We start from the raw sequence: 20,515 nt of genomic DNA, 5'->3' as shown, positions 1-20,515 counted from the left end.
TCGTAATAGTAACAATATATGTGTGTGTGTTAAGTCGCTTCAGTTGTGTCCGACTTTTTGCGACCCCATGGACTGTAGCCCGGCCAGGCTCCTCTCTCCATGGGATTCTCCAGGCAAGAATACTGTAGTGGTTGCCATTTCCTTCTCCAGAATAATAACAATAGGTTCCATATATCTAGTAATTGGCATGTGCCAAGGCTGATCTAGCACCTTTACATTTATTCATGTTTTAAATGTTCCTAACAATCCGATGCAGAGAAGGCAATGGCACCCCGCTCCAGTACTCTTGCCTGGAAAATCCCTTGGACGGAGGAGCCTGGAAGGCTGCAGTCCATGGGGTCGCTGAGGGTCGGACACAACTGAGCGACTTCACTTTCACTTTTCCCTTTCATACATTGGAGAAGGAAATGGCAACCCACTCCAGTGTTCTTGCCTGGAGAATCCCAGGGACGGGGGAGCCTGGTGGGCTGCCGTCTACGGGGTCACACAGAGTCGGACACGACTGAAGTGACTTAGCAGCAGCAGCAACAATCCAATGAGTTAGATATTACTATTCTATCTGTTATACAGATGAGCAAAGAGGTTATACAAATTGCCCCAAGTCAGTGTCAGTAAAGGGAAGAAGCGAAGTTTGCACCCAGGCAATCTTGCTCTGTGTGAACTTCTAAGCTAAACAGTTCCTCAAAATGAAAACCTGAGAGATGCAATGCCTCATGTCTCAAGTGAGTCCCTGAAGAGACCAGGAATAGAATTTGGCTCACAGCTAAGATCATCTTCTCATGACAAACCCAGAGTAATGGGAGCCTGATGGCTGGAAACTTCACTGTTTATGTCCCAAGTGTTTATTACTTTCTTTGAGCATGAGAGGATTCATTTTCTTTTAAAAGCATCCAGCAGAATAAAATACTACAATTAGAAATGTAGTATGAGAGGCAACGGTGAACATGAGTTATGAAGAAAGTCTGCATACACTTTAATTAGAGCTACTGTTCCATCCTTTGCTTCTGCCTCTCTCTCCTGTCAAATCCCAGGACCAAGCCTTTAGTGGATGGGTTAAATGCACATCAATTTACCCACAGAAAGTTTATTATCCCCATTCCAATTATTCATGGGCTTCCGAGGTGGTGCTAGTGGTAAAGAACGTGCCTGCCAATACAGGAGACGTAGGAGATGCCAGTTCAATTCCTGGGTCAGGAAGATCCCCTGGAGGAAGGGCATGGCAAACCACTCCAGTATTCCTGCCTAAAGAATCCCATGGGCAGAGGATCCTGGAGGGTTACAATCCATAGGGTCACAGAGTGTCAGACACAACCGAAGTGACTTAGCACACGATTATTCATGGTAAATCAACTGTTACAGTGTTCTGTTTACAAAGCAAAGTAAGGAAATACTCAGTTCTAGCTGTTGAATTCAACACTCAAGAACCTCAGACTCTAGACATCCATCATTTATTACTTTATGGACATTTCCTGGCCTATTGAGAAAATCTAAAGCTGCAGATTTGTGTCAAACTTCCCTTAACCCCAGAGATTTAGTCAGATTAGTTCTGACCAGAAATTTCATCAACTCCTCTTACTCAGTAAAAACAAAGAACATGATACAAACCCAGTACCTGTGTGAACCCATGATAAACACATCATTCATGGTCCAGGCGATCTTTGGTTTGGGATAACCTGTTGCAGAACACATGATGGAGACCTCAGATCCAGCTGTGAAGGACTGATTCTTAGGCATCACAGTGACTTTGGGCGGTTCTACAGATAAAAAGAAAACACACAGCGTGAAATGCCAATGATGTCAGGAGCTTCCTCTATTAGCAGATTTGCAGACTTATCACTACCACACCTTTACTTTATAACATTTTTTTATTTTGCACTTCCAGGAATTTGTTTATATACAATAACAAAAAAGCTGCAGTTACTCAGCAGACGTACTCCCCAAGGCGGGCAAGGAATGCAGACCCTGTCTTCTAGCTTTTGGCAGTTGTATGAGACCAGGGTCTGCTCTCCTCGCTTCCCCAGAGTCCCTCTTCTTCATGAAAGACTGATGCAGGCTGGGGCTGGGACCCCAAAGCTTGACTCTGTACCACAGGCCTGGGGAGGACCGTAGAGGGCTTCATCTCCAGTCATTCATCCCAAGGTCGTGTAGCTCAGCCCAGCCCTGTCAGCCCACTGGAGCAGCAGCCTGATCCTACTCCCAGATCTTGGAGGCATGAGGGTGGGCAAGGCCTTGCCTTCAGAGCATGGCGAGGGCCTGGCACACTCTCCTTTGAGGGCACATCAGGAGTCTGGGTCTGAGGTCAATGACAGGAAGAGGCCTCCACTTTCCTGCTCCCTGAATGCAAGGAGGAGAGCAGCAGGATTAGGACAGTGATATGAGGTCCTGGGGCGGGGATTCCTCCGTTCATTCTCTAGCCAGGTGGTCCTCATGGCCTGGTGGCGGGTGTCCATGACCTTGGCGACATCAGCCACAGGGAGGCTGCTGGGTAGGGGTGGTATTCAGCACCTCCACCTTAATAGTTCCGAGGCCAAGAGTTTCCTCTTGTGGTTGTAGGAGAAGGTGGAGTCCAACACAGAGGGAAGGGGCAAATGGACTTGGATCACCAGGTAGAAGTCTCCTTTTGAAAGGCAGCAGGTCCCTATTGTCATTCTGAGTGCACGTGGAGCAGCACCACACTTCGAGGTTCTCCCTAACCACGCGCTAGACCACGTGGGCCATCAGGTCCTGGAGCACTGCCGGATGATGATGAAAGAAATGTTCACATACTGAGGGATGGCAAAGTCATTCTGGCTTATACATGATCTGGCTTGAACTTTATGCTAGTCAGAGCAGCCTGTTGATGGATTATCAAACGTGCATTGTACACCTGCTTTAACCATTAAAGAATGGATTTAAAAAATTAAAATGGAGTAACCGGTTCAAGCATTCAAAATGGAGACAGGTGGCCGCTGTGGATGTGGTTTCAGACAAGCTCCTGCATCACCAAGAACCTGAATCTTCTGAGCTGCATCAGACTCAAGGACACCAACAGCTGTTCTCAAAACATCTACTAGCAGTTGCCAGCTGCAACCTTATGGTCTCAAGGTCTCCCCTTGTAACTATGCAACCATCTCGCTCCCCAAACAATCCTTGCTTAATAAGCATCCCTACTTCTTGCCAGTTTCAATCCTAATCTTGACAAACAACTTATGCAACACTGCGGTTTTTGCCTATATAAGCCTCTCTCATTTTGTACAATGATAATAATATTCTTGAATCTGTGTCTCCAAGGCCACTGTCCTCAGTTTGACTTGAATAAAACTCTCTTCTTTTCCTATTATAGACTGTTTACTGATTATCTGCATCAGCCATGAAGATGCACCAAGGTACACGGTCAGGCCCATGTGCCCTGTGAAGAGCAGCTCCTGCTTGGCAACCCTTGGGAAGGTCCTTCTTGAGACCCACTGTGCCCAGGATGCTCTAGTGGTTAGAAACAATGACACAGAAGTGGTCCACCTCCAGCTTCTGGTGGCCCTTTATCTCAAAGTGAATGGGAATATATACTTGAATATATATACCTGAAGGACTGGATGAACCACCTGATGATACTCACATTCTCTACTACCTGACCATGTTGACCTAGCAGGCAGGTAGGTGACCATGGCCACAGTGATGACCATGAAGCAGAGCAGGCAGTATAAAGGTGATCCTGGCTTAGAACTTGGCCCATGCAGCTCAGCTGCACAAGCAGCAACAGCAGTAGCAGCGTGCAGTCAGCCACAGCAAGAGCTCCATGGCCAAGCCGGAACTGGGACCACACATGTACGATGGTGCCCTTGAAGCCTCGATGACACTGGCCTTAGGCTTCCTACCCCCAACCCGGGCTCTGGCTGGGAAGGAGCTCTTAGGGTACTCTCCATCAGGGATCTGGCCCCATCAGTGCAGGAGAGATACCAAAAGCAACGAAAGCATGACAGGTAAATTGCTTTTGAGAGTAAAATGAATCTGATCCAAATGTTTCAGTCTCCACTGGTTACCACGGGGACCCTTGCTACTCTGCTCCAACTAGCTGACCACTGGCTTCCACCTGTTTGTCTGGAACTTCAATATAAACCTGTTTTCAGGTAAGGTCTCCAGACAGAGCCTTTTGCCTCTTTCTATATAATGAACACAGGTTGAGAACCAAACTTGTCCTGACAGCAGCCTGCTTTGTTTGAATTGTTCTTTCCCTTTTTAATAAATTTTTTATAAATTTTGCTGAGGTTGAGGCCATGTCTTTAATATTATTCCATATTCCAGTATACTCCACAATATTTAACATCCCTTTGACATTGTCCAGTGACTTGTAAATAACAGAGACTTAAAACCATTGAGGGAACACAGGTCATTCCTAAACTCTAACTTGGTTCTGAGAATTGTTATGCCTGCCAACCTCTCAAGATCCAGCTATATTGATCATCTGCCTCATGCCCATGGATTCACAACAGCTCAACTTAACAGAAAATATCCATTATTCAAAGTGCATATTATATTTTACTTCTGTGGCAGAAAAAAAAACCTTCAAAAATGAAACATTAAATCAGAAATTTATTATCTAAAAGAATACAAGAATTCTCTGGGGTAACTGGGATGCTGATAAGGCTGGTCTAATCAATTACATGTTTTACATCTATACTACTTCAGAGTAAGAATTAATCATCAACAAAGGTATCATCAAAGAAATATTTAATGATTGCCTTTCTCTTTAAAGCCCGCTTATTTTTTTTACATTTTATTGAAGTATAATTGACTTAAATATTATATTAATTTCAGGTGTATAGCATGATTATTTTTATAGTTAAGCACCACACAAAATTGTTATATTACTAAATTCCCTTTGCTGTACATTATATCCCTGTGACTTATTTGTTTTATAAATGGTAGTTTAAATAATTTACTTTGTGTAAATATGCCCCACTCAATAAGATAAAAATAAATTCATTTGCATGATGTCTGAAATAGATGTCATGAGTATTAACAAAAATAAATTAATTCAATAATATGCTTTTTGCACAATTATTATGTTCCAAGCTCTGTGCTAACTTACAGGGATATACTGATGAGCCAAACAGACAGGGTGTGAGTTTTTCACTTAACCAGGTTTTTACTACAAATGAATTTGAGAGTTCAGTTCATCAGTTAGATCTGGATATATTTGTGGTGTATCTTCATAATAAGTTGGTCTGCAAATTGTGGTTTGGCTTCACTAAGAAACGCTAGCCTGAGGAATCCCTATACATTTGAAAGAGATACAAATGGTGCCACTGGGCAGCTATACCATGGAACAAACCTAATTAGTGCCTAATTGCTAGCAGCTTCTAATCACTCACTCCCCTTTTTTTTTCCTGTTTATATTGGGTTTTTCAAATAATTTTGTCTTTGAAGTTAATGCTTAAGGGTTTTTCCGGCCAGCAGACTTGGTTGCTAGCTAATACTATTCTATGGTTTCCTCTTAGTCAACAGAGGGCTGGAGAAATGTGTGAGGTCAAGGGCAGACTAGCCATAGCCAGTAAGTCCAAACTGTGACTCCATCTGGAGTCCATCAATTCTGAAATGCTGGACTACCACACATGTTGTGGGAGAGCTGCAGACAATCTTCAGGGGAAGAAGTGGAAAAAAACGAACACTTGTTTCTCTGTGGAATTTTTTGAATACCCACATTTACTCCCACCTTCCCCAAATAAAAGGTTTCTCATATCTACCTCATTTTGACATAGGATTGCTGCAAAGATTCAGCAGCTCCTGGGATTTTTGGCTAAACACGATGCCTTCCAGTGAACTCTGCCAGAACTGGCTTGGCATCTGTCCCAGCAAGAATCCCACTGGTAGGCTCTGTAGTTCAGATATCAAAGTGAAAATAAATGTCAGTTACCCAAACCAGGATGTAGTGAGCTAAGAGGTCATATCTCCAATAAAGCCTGGATATAGGGTGCTGTTCAGGGTCATGAAGTAAGTCTGTGTGCAACATACAGATGGGATGACATCATCCCACAGAAGGTGAGAAATTTACCACTGCCCTGGAAAGAATATTTCTGCTGACAATAAGAAAATCAGAAAGAATATGAACAACCATAGGCAAGCATAACTGCATTTTGACCAAATAACTGTTGAATAAAAATGATCAGAATGATTCAGCTTTTACTTAATCAGGTTGAATATCCATCTATATCTATATCCAGGTTTTACTGGAGAAATGACCTCTTAGCTCTACATCTTGCTTTGGGTAACTGACATTTATTTTCACTTTGATATACAAACTACAGAGCCCATCAGTGGGATTCTTGCTAGGAGAGATTGGCATCTCTCAACATAATCATTTCAACTGTTAGATTTTTTTTTTTAATTCCTAGGGGAAAAAAGCTCATCTTGTTTTAATAAGATAGTTCTCGTGAAGTAAGAAGAAGTTAAATTCCATCAAAATCCAGAGTCCACTTTTAGGCTTTGAGGAGAAGTAATCCATTCTTGGTTGGTTTTCAACCTCATTTCAATACCACAGTCACTGCCATTATCATCACCACCACTACGACCAGCCATCAGCACCATCATCCTAAATAACAGCCTACTGCTCATTAGCCAAAGTGATGGGAATATGGCACCCTGTTAGGTAACAAGGCATTAATTCATTCTTTATATTTTAACCACAGCAAAAGAGAAATATGAAAGTTTTCATAATTCCCCACCAATGATTTTAAAATGTTAAACATAGATTAGGATACTAAGAATGAAAAATACTACTCTAAGACCTAGGCAAAATGCATCTTATATAAGAAGAGCATGAAAACAGCCATGACCCCAACTGCAAAGACCAAGGAAGATAAAATCTCAACAAAGTCTTAAAAATCTCCAGCATCATCTTCATACACAGGACGCAAATTTCCTGTTACTGGTAATTGGGTCTGATTTGTTGATGTTATGCCTCTGGTAGGAATTATCAGAGACAACACTTAAGGCCTTTCTCTTCAAGGTGGTTTAATCAGACATTGGTAATGATTTGAATTACTGAAACAATAATTTAACATATTTTCCACCACTGGTATATTTAGAGTCCTTTCACAAAACAAATATTTACTGAGTACCTACTATGTTTCTGACACTCGGTGACCTCAAAGATCTCACAGAATATTGTACACGAAAGTGTATTGTATACAATTAGGGACTTAGTCTCTTTCTAGTAGTCAGTTCACCGAAACAGGAAGGAGGGCAGAAGTTACTGAGCGCCTATGTGCCAAGTATCTAACTCCAGACCAGCATTTGTTTTCCTCAGTAACCCTGTGAAGCACTACTGTCAGTTCACAGGTAAAAAAAAATAACTAAGACTCAAAATGGTTAAATAGTCCATGGTTTCAAAGTCAAACATGGTGTCTAGTCAAAGCTGTGGTCTTTCCAGTAGTCATGATGTATGGATGTGAGAGTTGGACTATAAAGAAAAGCTGAGCACTGAAGAATTGATGCTTTTGAACTGCAGTGTTGGAGAAGACTCTTGAAAGTCCCTTGGAGTGCAAGGAGATCCAACCAGTCCATCCTAAAGGAGATCAGTCCTGAATGTTCATTGGGAAGGACTGATCCTGAAGCTGAAACTCCAATCCTTAGGCCACCTGATGCAAAGAACTGACTCACTGGAAGAGACCCTGATGCTGGGAACAATTGAAGGCAGGAGGAAAAGGGGACGACAGAGGATGAGATGGTTGGATGGCATCACCAACTCGATGGACTTGAGTTTGAGCAAGCTCTGGTAGTTGGTGATGGACAGGGAAGCAGTTCATGGGGTCTCAAAGAGTCAGACACAACTGAGTGAATGAAATGAACTGAACTGAATCCATGGCATCTGACGTATACTTTAATGGAGATAATAAAGGTATCTTAACTCATAGGGTTATTGTGGAATTAATATATTGAATACATGAAAAGTGAAAGTGTTAGTGTCTCAGTCATGTCCAACTCTTTGCAACCCCATGGACTGAAGCCCGCCAGACTCCTCTGTCCATGGAATTCTTCAGGCAAGAATACTGATGTGGGGAGCCATTCTCTTCTCCAGGGGATCTTCCAAACCTAGGAATCGAACCCAGGTCTCCTGCATTTTAGGCAGATTCTTTACAATCTGAGCCACAGGGGAAGTCCATTGAATACATAAAACACTTTAAAAATTCCTGACAAATACTAGGCTCTCTGTAATTTTTGCTATTATTTATATTCCATTATATGGCAAAGTATGACAAAGAATGATAGAATAAGTACCACAGTATTTAAAATATGTATGTACAAATGTATTATCCAGACATTTACACATGAAACTTGATCAGAAATCTTCGGTTTACATATAGTATTCCAGTAATAGATAATACTTTTCATATGTTACTTGATTCCTCTGAAATTTGAGATGCTTCCATATATTCAAAATATATTAGAAATTTCAATAAAAATAGACAAATTTAGTTTTACTGATGAAAAAAGACTAATACCTATGCCACCTGGCACATGCTAAAAAAGAGTTATGATGATGTAATGAGCATATGGTTCTGATAATATCAATTTCAATCTTAGTGAAGTAATTCTGGTCATTAGGGACTTACTTCATCAATCAGCTTGAGAAATATTTCCTTTTTTATTGCAAAATTCTCTCCAGTGACATGGTCTAATTAGTGACAGATATCTGCCCTTTCTTGACACCACAGAAGACGAATACTCCTCGTGTTCATACAGACACAGGAGGAGGAAAGAAGGCTTTTCTGGCCCTTTGAGTTCCATGCGGCAGCACACGATTGTGGAGGAAACGTCAGCTCTGCAGTGACTATGCTCAAATTTCACCAGGATGCCTATGTTGAGCTTCAAAAATCTTCCTCATAAAGGAGCAGTCAGTGGAGTCAACAGAAGATTTTTTTCTCTTCCCAGATAAAAAGGAAGAGAGTCTGTTTTTGTTTTTGTTTGTTTTGTTTTACTTAATCTTTAAGCCACTCTGTGCAGCATGTGCGATCTTATTTTCCCAACCAGGGATCGAACCCACACCTCTTGCACTGGAAGTGTGGAGTCTTAACCACTGGACCACCAGGGATGTCCCTACTCTGTTTTAAACAAAATTTAAAACCCATGACATATAAATAAATACCACTCCACTTTTTCTAATTTTTATTCCTAACCCTGACAAGTAAAAAGCATTTGGAAATATAGTGGCCACTGTGACACCTTAGAAGTGATCAATTGTTTTAGCCTATCATAAAATTTTGCAAAACTCACATGATAGAATTCTTAAGTTAGGGTGACCTAGAGTAAACAATACCTTAATGATAACATCTCTATAAATTTTTTCACCAGATAATTATCAGATTTTGGTTTTGTAAGCAATCGTATGCTTGCGTGTACTGTAACAGGAAAAGAAAGTACCTATATAATGAAGTCTAAAATTGTTGATGTGATTCAAATAATCCATTGAAGTTAATATGGAAACATCAAAGATAAGGTTGGTGACCCCAATGGAGTCTATTATTGTTATTCTGAAGTCCATTCAGCAGTTGAGGAGTATACATCTATTGGGTACAATTGTGTTTTTCTCTCTGTACAAAGCATTATGATTTAAAAAAAAAAAGGCAGTAAGTATTTCATAGTGCATATAATATGGTTAGGGGAAAACAAAATTTCACGATACATGAAATTTATCATGACTTTAAGCGCAGAATTGCGTAGCAAAAAAATAAAAGTTCTACAGAATACCTGTTAAAAAGAGATTAACAACATTCAGAAAGGAGGGCTTAGCATTTCATCATAGGTAGGATGTGTGTGGACTCCAGGAGATGGTAAGGGACAGGGAAGCCTGGCATGCTGCAGAGCATGGGGTCGCAAAGAGTCAGACACGACTTGGCGACTGAACAACCACAGGATACAGGTAGGGAGCGTGAAAGTCAAAGCGCTCTGTGAGCTAAGCCATGGAGCTAGAATGAGAACGAGGTAACCTGGAGGCAGTCAGGACATGCCTGTGACTCGAGTATGAGAAGTGGAATTGAGGGAAATCACATAGTGGTGGAAAGTGAGAGGGCGGGGGCTGGAGTTGAAATGTGTATGTGTGTGTCTGTGTGCACTCAGCCGTGTGCGTGTCTGCGTGTGCATGTGTGCTCAGCTATGTCCAACTCTCTGTGACACCCCCATGGACTGTAGCCCACCAGATGCACTAGGACACAGGGACTCACTGAAGGTACAACGAACATGGAGCGTGACAGAAAACATTCAGTGACCAGAAAAACGCAGTTCTAGGGCCTTCCCTGGTGGTTCAGTGGCTAAGACTTCACTTCCCGATGCAGGGGGTGAGGGTTCGATCCCTGGTCAGAGAGCTAAGATCCCATGTCTTGCGGCCAAAATCCCAGAACATAAAAACTACAGAAGCCAATATTGTAACAAATTCAACAGACTTAAAAAATTGAAAAAAACAAAACCTCAGTTCTGGAAACTTGAAGACAGGATAAGAGTAGTACCTATCTATCTTTTTGAGAAATTCTATATAACGAAAAATTCGAATCTCATATATAACCACCAAAAATTATCTGCCTGATACTAATCTGACATGAAATATAGCAGCATCAGTAATATTCTATGGGTAAAAGCTAATAGATTATCTACTTGTCATCAATAATTAGAAGTGAACCCTCAAAAAGCAAGTTCAAGTATTCAGCTACCCAGATTAAGGAAATGTGAATAAAAGAAAAGGCATATGAATATCTAATTCTTTTAGGGTAAACAGTTTTCATATATTGAAAGGAAACATTTTTATTTTTTTCTTCGCCATACATGGTTTTATGTGAATAAAGGGTGAAGATAAAATACTGAAAGTATTATTAAAAGAAAGTTAGCTTGTGGAAGACTCCAGAGTGTAAATTTTATTCCAAGGTAATTAGGAAACCACAAAAAGGGTTTGAATAAGATGGACATTTAAATTAATATTTAGGGGAAACACACCTGATGGTACTATGGAGTAGAGTGGGGCAACAAAATCAGAAGAAAGGAAGTCCATAAAAAGAGAATTTTTATGGATTTAGTTTAGGCATGTGCATCACAAGTAGGATAAGGATAACGCCAGTGGAGATAACAAAAAAGGTAGTGATATGAGGGGCAGTGAAGAACTGAACTAACCATGCATAGGGTAAGTGAGAGGCACCTTGGCAGAAAAACATCATTACATCTGGGATAATTCCATTTGAACTTGAAATTTCCCATTAGATCATTCACACAGATCCCTATTAGCATTGCCAATCACCCACTGATTCCATCATCACGCTGTAGAAAATATGTCCTAAATAGATGTCCATAAATTAAAAAGGCATGGGAAATTCAATGTTAAAAACTGACGCATTGTGTTTGTGTGGCCTGGGCAAAAGGAGGGTGAGGGGGGTAGAGAGAGAGAGAAGGAGAGAGAGAGGCATGATTCCTGAAAATAGATCTCAAGCACCCTACTTCTGGTCTAAAGCTTTCCTTACCCCCAGAGCAAATCAGATTAACAGAATCAACCATGAATAGATTTTTACCTCAATAATTTTTCATGTTCAAAAGAAACAGGATTGTAAAGTTTTAGAAGCTTTTATTTCCCTCCTCCAAAAGGATTTATGCCCCAAATGAACCTAACAGAACAACGGATTATCAATTGTTTACATAGGCATAAAAATTTCATTCTTAAAAAAAAAAAGTATTTCAAGGCTATAAATTGATCTCTGGGATGTAAGATTACCAAACTTCTAAATGTTCCTAACGATAACCTTACGTCATGAGGAATTAAGACTCTGATGAGAAGAAATACACTCCGTTAACTAGTTTTTGGTATCGTTTCTTTTCTTACTTGAGGTCTCACAAGAAAAGCTAAGTAAAGATCCTCATTTTAGAGATAATTAAAACCTACATTTAGTCCAACCACTTAATTGTCTTGCATTTCTGAACACATAATAAAACTGTTTTACAACTATTCCCCAGTTTATTTTTCTTTGTGAATAATATATTCCCTTAAAATACTGGCATGACTTAACATCAAGCCATGCTACATGAGAAGTTGGAAGGTAATTAGTATTTAATTACTGAACTCCATTTCCATGGAGTCCTACAGCCTGAAATGTATTTTACAGAATCTATGACCCTTCTAAAAATCGGTATTTACTACAGAAAAAACTAGCTTCAAAAGGTTACATAATGACTCTCACTGGGAGTGCTGAGAACTGTAGTTAGCAGCTGTGTCCTATTCTAAAAGATGCATACCTACCTATACAGCTCATTTATTTAAAACATATTGATATTGTTTGAAAATGTATTATTATTTCAGTTTCTGAGTAGGAAGATAACTCTAGCTAGTTTTAGTGGTAACTAATTTTAAAATGTGAAGTTTTCATAATGAAACTAACACAATGTCTCTAAGAATGATTTAAAGTAGATAGATATGCATGTTCACTCAACTTGTCCTCAATCTTCAATGAGGAGAAACAGCAATGGAATATATATTAAGATTTTTAAGTTTTTTCAGGACTATTAGTCAGCTTGCATAAGTGGCCAGGGATTCTTTTCAAAAAGCAAAGGATGAAAATTTAAAACTAAGAAGTCAGCCAAACAAACAAAACAGACCTGTAGGCAATGAGTCAAGAGTACTGAAATTCCAAAGATATGGAGTCAAATGCAACAGTTTCAAATGAAATCTCATCAATGGAAATATGAAGGCCTGGCTACAACTTTTCCAAAATGGTAGAATTATTGCTGAATGGCAGTAACTCAAACGAATTATGATACTGGTTATTCTACATGGCAGTAGCAACAAGTTTCCTAAATTTCTGCTCTTCCTCTATCTGCCTTTTTTCCTCCAGAAAAACTAGAGTTGTATCCACTATCTACATGCCTATTTAAATTCAAATTTAAAAATTCTAAAGCTCAATCAAATTTCACAAACAGGCTCCTTAGGTGCACTAGCCATAGTTCAAGTACTCTACTACCACATACAGCTGGTAGCTATTATGTGGGCCAGCACAGATACACAACATTTCCATCATTATAAAAAGTTTTTGTGGACAGTGTTGGACTAGAGAAAAAATATTAAATCTCAAGAGAAGGTCACTAACTCAATGACTTATCAGTAGGTGGGTACAACAGCAGTAAAACACACTGATTTAGCTTAATTCAGTTCAAACAGGTGAAGACTAAATATTGGCAGCTATATGCTAGATTTGTGAAATATTCCGCACCCATATCCCAGTGTGGTTATGAAATTCAGGGAATAAGACAAAGGCAGGGACTTCCCTGGTGGTCCAGTAACCACTGAGCCAGGTTTGATTCCAGGTCTGTGAAGATCCTACCTGCCATGGAGCAACTAAGCCCACGCACCACAACTGCTGAGATCCTTGAGCCGAAACGAGAAGCTACCACAAGAAGAAGCCCACACAACCACAAGAGGAGCAGCCACCACTCGCCACGACTAGAGAAAGCCTGCACACAGCAACAAAGACTCAGAACAGCCAAAAGTAAAAAATAAAATAAAAATAAAAATTTGTAAATAGAAAGGCGATAATTTCAGAGATAAGCAATGATAAATTTAAGTCACATTCTCTTTTAATGACAAAAATCTTCATGGCATATACATGCATCAAGACTTCTTTAAAATTTACAACTTTTATTTTTCCAATATAAAATACAGGAATATGTAAATGTACCAAATGTTTGCTGACTTGATACCCATTTTAGATGATTCCTAATGTAAAATTATTACACATTATCCTTAATTCCATTTAATACTATATTTTTTCTTTCCTTAACAACAACCACAAGAAATCATGAATTCGGGAGCTTCTTCAGATGATTAGCCAAAACAGATTAAGATAATAAATATGATTCATAAGAAAGAAAGAATTTTTAATTTAGTTTTTTCTTAGAAAATCTTCAACTAAATGATAATTAGCATTGCCTGTGGCATTGCCTTTTCTTTAGTGGGTCTTTATAACAATTTCCCCCAGTCACAAAATTTCCAAAGTAAAGAGGAAGGCCAAATTTAGACATATCAATATAGTCTCATTTAACTTGTGTGGGGGGGAGAGGCAAATCATAATTACCGTTATTACTTTTTAGAATCTAGAAGGATACTATTAAAGCTTTATATATACTTACTGTACTTAGAACTCCTAATTCAGAATAAAGTATGGCAAGAATACCTTTTGACTATCAAAAGTTTATTCAGACAATAGAATATTCTTCAGTGTTAAAAAGAAATGAGCAATCAAGCTATGAAAAGACATGCAGGAATTTTAGTGAAAGGAGCCAGTCACTAATGGCTACCTACTGAATGATTCCAAATATACGACATTTTGAAAAGGCAAAAGTATAGAGATCGTAAAAAGACAAGTAGTTTCAAGGGGTTGAGGAGCTGGGAGAAACAGATGAACAGGCAGAGCAGAGAGGATATTTAAGGCAGTTAAAATACTCTGCATGGTTACTGTAATGATGAATACATATTACTAAACGTTTGCCAAACCCACAGAGTGTACAACACCAGAAGTGAACACTAATGTAAATTATGGACTCTGGATGACTATGGTGTGTTAACCCAGGTTCATCACTTGTTAAAATGTTCCTTCTACTCTGGTGGGGGATGTTCATAATGGGGGAGGTCATGCATATGTGGGGGCATGGAGCATCTGGGAAATTTCTGTACCTTCCTTCTAATTTTGCTGTGAAGCTAAAATTGCTCTGAAAAAAAAAAAAGGCTTTTAAAAAATGTGGTTACCCATTTTACAAAAAAGGGATTATTTTACAAATTATCACGCAACAGTCAGAATCAAAAGCATATGAAAGTGGAGCTACATAGCATTTTTCTTGAAGGGAAAAAATTTAAAATCTGGCAATTCATTTATTTTGCTAGACAAATGCATTTGCTACCTTACTTATCTTATCAGGAAAGCAACTCACAATGGGATTGGAAGAACATTTGGTCTCCAGAGTCCAATTTGAGTCACAACCTCCCATCCTTCCAGCTGTCACTTCCTGACTCCCACATTTCCCTTCACCAAGTTCATCATGGCCTCAACTCCTTTGAACCTTCTTTTTTTATTTCAATCTATCAGACCATGCCTTTAACCCTCTCTTCTTTCTTGATCTGGCCTAAACTCCACAGAGCATCACTACACACTACAAACACTTTTCTCAATTACTTTGTCTTTTGCTGAACCAAATCACAAAACCCCAAAACCTAAATAATTCTTCTATGTGTATACTGAAAAGATGATTGAAGATGACAGGAAAAAGAAAAACCGCACCATCATGGGAAAACAACTACCTATTCAGCCTTGCCTTTACTCTCAGCAAGCCCATATTTCTGTGTCCTCATTCTTCCATGGAATTGTGCATGTAGTGTTCATCTAGAAAGGCTTTCATGACTTCTACCTAACAAATACTGACTCATATCCCAGTAGATACTTCAGACACCATCTCCTGAATGAAACCTTTCTCAAACTCCACTCATTACTGAGACAGTATGCAAGGATCCAGTATGCAAGAATGCAGTTCCTATCCACATGGGTAATAAATATTTTTGAAATTTACTTATAACCTTTCTTCTACTTTGAACTTACTAAAGGGAAGGATGTCATTTTCTTTTCATTTATATTCTTGGCAGGGAGCGGAATGACTAGCACAAATTTTCAGTGAATACAAGAATGAATGAATGGACAAGAGAGATACTTTTTAGTATTTTTAGTCAAGGCACTTTGTATGTTTCAGTATTGATTTCATCATTTGGGAAAAAATATACCTAACACAAGAGAAGACTCTACACATGGAAATCACCAGATGGTCAACACCGAAATCAGACTGATTATATTCTTTGCAGCCAAAGATGGAGAAGCTCTATACAGTCAGCAAAAACAAGACTGGGAGCTGACTGTGGCTCAGATCATGAACTCCTTATAGCCAAATTCAACTTTAAATTGAAGAAAGTAGGGAATACCACTAGTCCATTCAGGTATCAGATCAGATCAGTCACTTAGTCGTGTCCGACTATTTGCGACCCCATGAATCGCAGCACGCCAGGCCTTCCTGTCCATCACCAACTCCCGGAGTTCACTCAGACTCATGTCCATCGAGTCAGTGATGCCATCCAGCCATCTCATCCTCTGTCGTCCCCTTCTCCTCCTGCCCCCAATCCCTCCCAGCATCAGAGTCTTTTCCAATGAGTCAACTCTTCACATGAGGTGGCCAAAGTACTGGAGTTTCAGCTTTAGCATCATTCCTTCCAAAGAAATCCCAGGGCTGATCTCCTTCAGAATGGACTGGTTGGATCTCCTTGCAGTCCAAGGGACTCTCAAGAGTCTTCTCCAACACCACACCTCAAAAGCATCAATTCTTCAGCGCTCAGCCTTCTTCACAGTCCAACTCTCACATCCATACATGACCACAGGAAAAACCATAGCCTTGACTAGACAAGCCTTTGTTGGCAAAGTAATGTCTCTGCTTTTGAATATGCTATCTAGGTTGGTCATAACTTTCCTTCCAAGGAGTAAGCGTTTTTTAATTTCATGGCTGCAGTCATCATCTGCAGTGATTTTAGAGCCCAGAAAAATAAAGTCTGACACTGTTTCCACTGTTTCCCTATCTATTTCCCATGAAGTGATGGGATCGGATGCCATGATCTTCGTTTTCTGAATGTTGAGCTTTAAGCCAACTTTTTCCTCTCCTCTTTCACTTTCATCAAGAGGCTTCTGAGTTCCTCTTCACTTTCTGCCATAAGGGTGGTGTCATCTGCATATCTGAGGTTATTGATATTTCTCCCGGCAATCTTGATTTCCAGCTTGTGCTTCTTCCAGTCCAGGGTTTCTCATGATGTACTCTGCATAGAAGTTAAATAAGCAGGGTGACAATATACAGCCTTGACGTACTCCTTTTTCTATTTGGAACCAGTCTGTTGTTCCATGTCCAGTTCTAACTGTTGCTTCCTGACCTGCATACAAATTTCTCAAGAGGCAGATCAGGTGGTCTGGTATTCCCATCTCTTTCAGAATTTTCCACTGTTTATTGTGATCCACACAAAGTCTTTGGCATAGTCAATAAAATTCCTTATGATTATACAGGGGAAGTGAGAAATAGATTTAAGGGACTAGATCTGATAGAGTGCCTGATGAACTATGGACAGAGGTTCGTGACATTGCAGAGGAGAAAGGAATCAAGACCATTCCCATGGAAAAGAAATGCAAAAAAGCAAAATGGCTGTCTGGGGAGGCCTTACAAATAGCTGTGAAAAGAAGAGAAGTGAAAAGCAAAGGAGAAAAGGAAAGACATAAGCATCTGAATGCAGGGTTCCAAAGAATAGCAAGGAGAGATAAGAAAGTCTTCCTCAGCAATCAACGCAAAGAAACAGAGGAAAACAACAGAATGGGAAAGACTAGAGATCTCTTCAAGAAAATTAGAGATACCAAGGGAACATTTCACACAAAGATGGGCTGGATAAAGGACAGAAATGGTATGGACCTTACAGAAGCAGAAGATATTAAGAAGAGGTGGCAAGAATACACAGAAGAACTGTACAAAAAGGATCTTCACGACCCAGATAATCACAATGGTGTGATCACTCACCTAGAGCCAGACATCCTGGAATGTGAAGTCAAGTGGGCCTTAGAAAGCATCACTACGAACAAAGCTAGTGGAGGTGATGGAATTCCAGTTGAGCTGTTTCAAATCCTGGAAGATGATGCTGTGAAAGTGCTGCAATCAATATGCCAGCAAATTTGGAAAACTCAGCAGTGGCCACAGGACTGGAAAAGGTCAGCTTTAATTCCAATCCCAAAGAAAGGCAATGCCAAAGAATGCTCAAACGACCACACAATTGCACTCATCTCACACGCTAGTAAAATAATGCTCAAAATTCTCCAAGCCAGGCTTCAGCAATATGTGAAGTGTGGACTTCCAGATGTTCAAGCTGGTTTTAGAAAAGACAGAGAAACCAGAGATCAAATTGCCAACATCCGCTGGATCATGGAAAAAGGAACAGAGTTCCAGAAAAACATTTATTTCTGCTTTATTGACTATGCCAAAGCCTTTGACTGTGTGGATCACAATCAACTGTGGAAAATTCTTCAAGAGATGAGAATACCAGACCACCTTACCTGCTTCATGAGAAACCTATATGCAGGTCAGGAAGCAACAGTTAGAACTGGACATGGAACAACAGACTGGTTCCAAATAGGAAAAGGAGTATGTCAAGGCTGTATATTGTCACCCTGCTTATTTAACTTCTATGCAGAGTACATCATGAGAAACGCTGGGCTGGAAGAAGCACAAGCTGGAATCAAGATTGCCGGGAGAAATATCAATAACCTCAGATATGCAGATGACACCACCCTTATGGCAGAAAGTGAAGAGGAACTCAGAAGCCTCTTGATGAAAGTGAAAGGAGAGGAAAAAGTTGGCTTAAAGCTCAACATTCAGAAAACAAAGATCATGGCATCTGGTCCCATCACTTCATGGGAAGTAGATGGGGAAACAGTGGAAACAGTGTCAGACTTTTATTTTTTTTGAGCTCCAAAATCACTGCAGATGGTGACTGCAGCCATGAAATTAAAAGATGCTTACTCCTTGGAAGGAAAGTTATGACCAACCTAGATAGCATACTCAAAAGCAGAGACATTACTTTGCCAACAAAGGTCCATCTAGTCAAGGCTATGGTTTTTCCAGTGGTCATGTATGCATGTGACATTTGGAGTGTGAAGAAAGCTGAGCGCCAAAGAATTGATGCTTTTGAGGTGTGGTGTTGGAGAAGACTCTTGAGAGTCCCTTGGACTGCAAGGAGATCCAACCAGTCCATCCTAAAGGAGATCAGTCCTGGGTGTTCTTTGGAAGGACTGATGCTAAAGCTGAAACTCCAATACTTTGGTCACCTCATGTGAAGAGTTGACTCATTGGAAAAGGCTCTGATGCTGGGATGGATTGGGGGCAGGAGGAGAAGGGGACGACAGAGGATGAGATGGCTGGATGGCATCACCGACTCAATGGACGTGAGTCTGAGTGAACTCCGGGAGTTGGTGATGGACAGGAAGGCCTGGCGTGCTGCAATTCATGGGGTCGCAAAGAGTCGGACATGACTGAGCAACTGATGGGAAAATTAATAGCATACATGAGGATCCCATCAATATAATAGTGATCAGCTTTGTAGTCACAATAGCCAAACGCCCCTAACATATCACACCCTTCTACAGATATGCCTGCAAGTGCTCCCACTTCGTGCATTAGTTCTAATTCCATCTTTATTTACCAAAGCTCCTTCCTCATGTATAAAAATAGCAAGTCATTATGTTTCTCCTGTATTATAAATATCTAAACTTTAGAAACAGAATTTTCCTAGTTTAATTCTTAATTTAGAAATTAACTCAAACATTAATCAATGTTTCAAGGGAATTAGAAACAGAATTTTCTCTTTAGTTGAATTCTTAATGCATAAAATAATTCAAAGAAACATTAATCAATGTTTCAAGGGAATCAGAATCAAATAAAATGTTAGTACATGTTCTGACAAAAGGATTTTTCAGACTTGGCAATAGTTTCTTCACCTAACTAAGCACTCTGCTTCTCGTTCAGTCTTCTCACAGACGTGTGCAATACTACGTGTTCTAGATAACTAATGAGAACAGACTGCGGGGCAAGTCCACCGAACGCTCTGTGATGACCTAAATGTGAAGGAAATCCAAGGAAGAGGAGGTACATGCATACGTGTGGATGACTCATTTTGCTAGACAGCAGAAACAAGCACTGTGAAGCAGCTATACATCAATAAAAAAATTAACATTATGTCAGGCACCAAAGACACAAAACTGAAGAAAACTGGGCCGTGCCCTAATGTAGCTTACAGCCTAGTCATCTTACAGGTTCTCTGCGTGCATACTCACAGTTCTCTCTCCGCTAGGCTGTTCCTTACCAGCCACTCTACCAGAACTTAAGTCAAAAGGGTCACTAAACTGTTTCATTTTTTTAGTTAGATTTAGATTTCCAGCTATTTGTGACTCATGTGCCAACAATTTATAGACACTTTGTATCTTTTCTATTTAAAAAATTTTACTTCAGTACTCAATTTCCTACAGATACTGAAGAATCCTTTCTCTATTTTTAAACTTTCTTCTACCCTCCTGTGCCTTAGGCCTGTTAACTGCACGCACAGGCATTTCTATATATTATGCAGAACAATGGAAAGACCCAGTTCAGATCTAGGCTCTGCCATGCGCTGGCTTTATAACCTAGGGCAAACCACTAACTCCGCAGAGGCTCTTCATCTTTATGGGTAAAATACAGATATCAATACAAATACACACAACATGTGAGAGTTAGATGATATAATGTATGTCACAAATTCTCAAACATTTTAAAATGTCTGTAGTTTCATCTGGATAATTTAGTGGATTGAAGTGCTTGCTGATTCATCTGTCCTCTCATCCAACAGTCCCTGCACTGTAAAAGATATTAGCTTCCATCATTTAACCTCCCTGACATCTGGACATCTTTCTAGCTCACTTAA

The 20,515-nt window shown here is 39.9% G+C and overlaps 1 protein-coding gene across 4 annotated transcripts in view; it reads right to left on the bottom strand.

Moving 5' to 3' along the window:
* The window catches only part of HMCN1 (hemicentin 1), a 538,929-nt gene that overhangs the window by 286,023 nt on the left and 232,391 nt on the right, over window positions 1-20,515 (bottom strand). For 3 of the 4 annotated variants that reach the window (XM_019976773.2, XM_070768574.1, XM_070768576.1), the window contains exon 12: window positions 1,613-1,754. In XM_019976773.2, coding sequence (XP_019832332.2) covers window positions 1,613-1,754 — 142 coding nt within the window. Of the gene's footprint in view, window positions 1-1,605; window positions 1,755-20,515 lie in introns of all 4 variants that reach the window. The other variant, XM_070768575.1, reaches the window with a different exon arrangement.

Source organism: Bos indicus, chromosome 16 (genome assembly GCF_029378745.1).
Source record: "Bos indicus isolate NIAB-ARS_2022 breed Sahiwal x Tharparkar chromosome 16, NIAB-ARS_B.indTharparkar_mat_pri_1.0, whole genome shotgun sequence".
Lineage (NCBI taxonomy): Eukaryota > Metazoa > Chordata > Mammalia > Artiodactyla > Bovidae > Bos > Bos indicus.
Note: the sequence above shows the minus strand (reverse complement) of the source record. Positions and strands in the feature narration are given on the sequence as shown.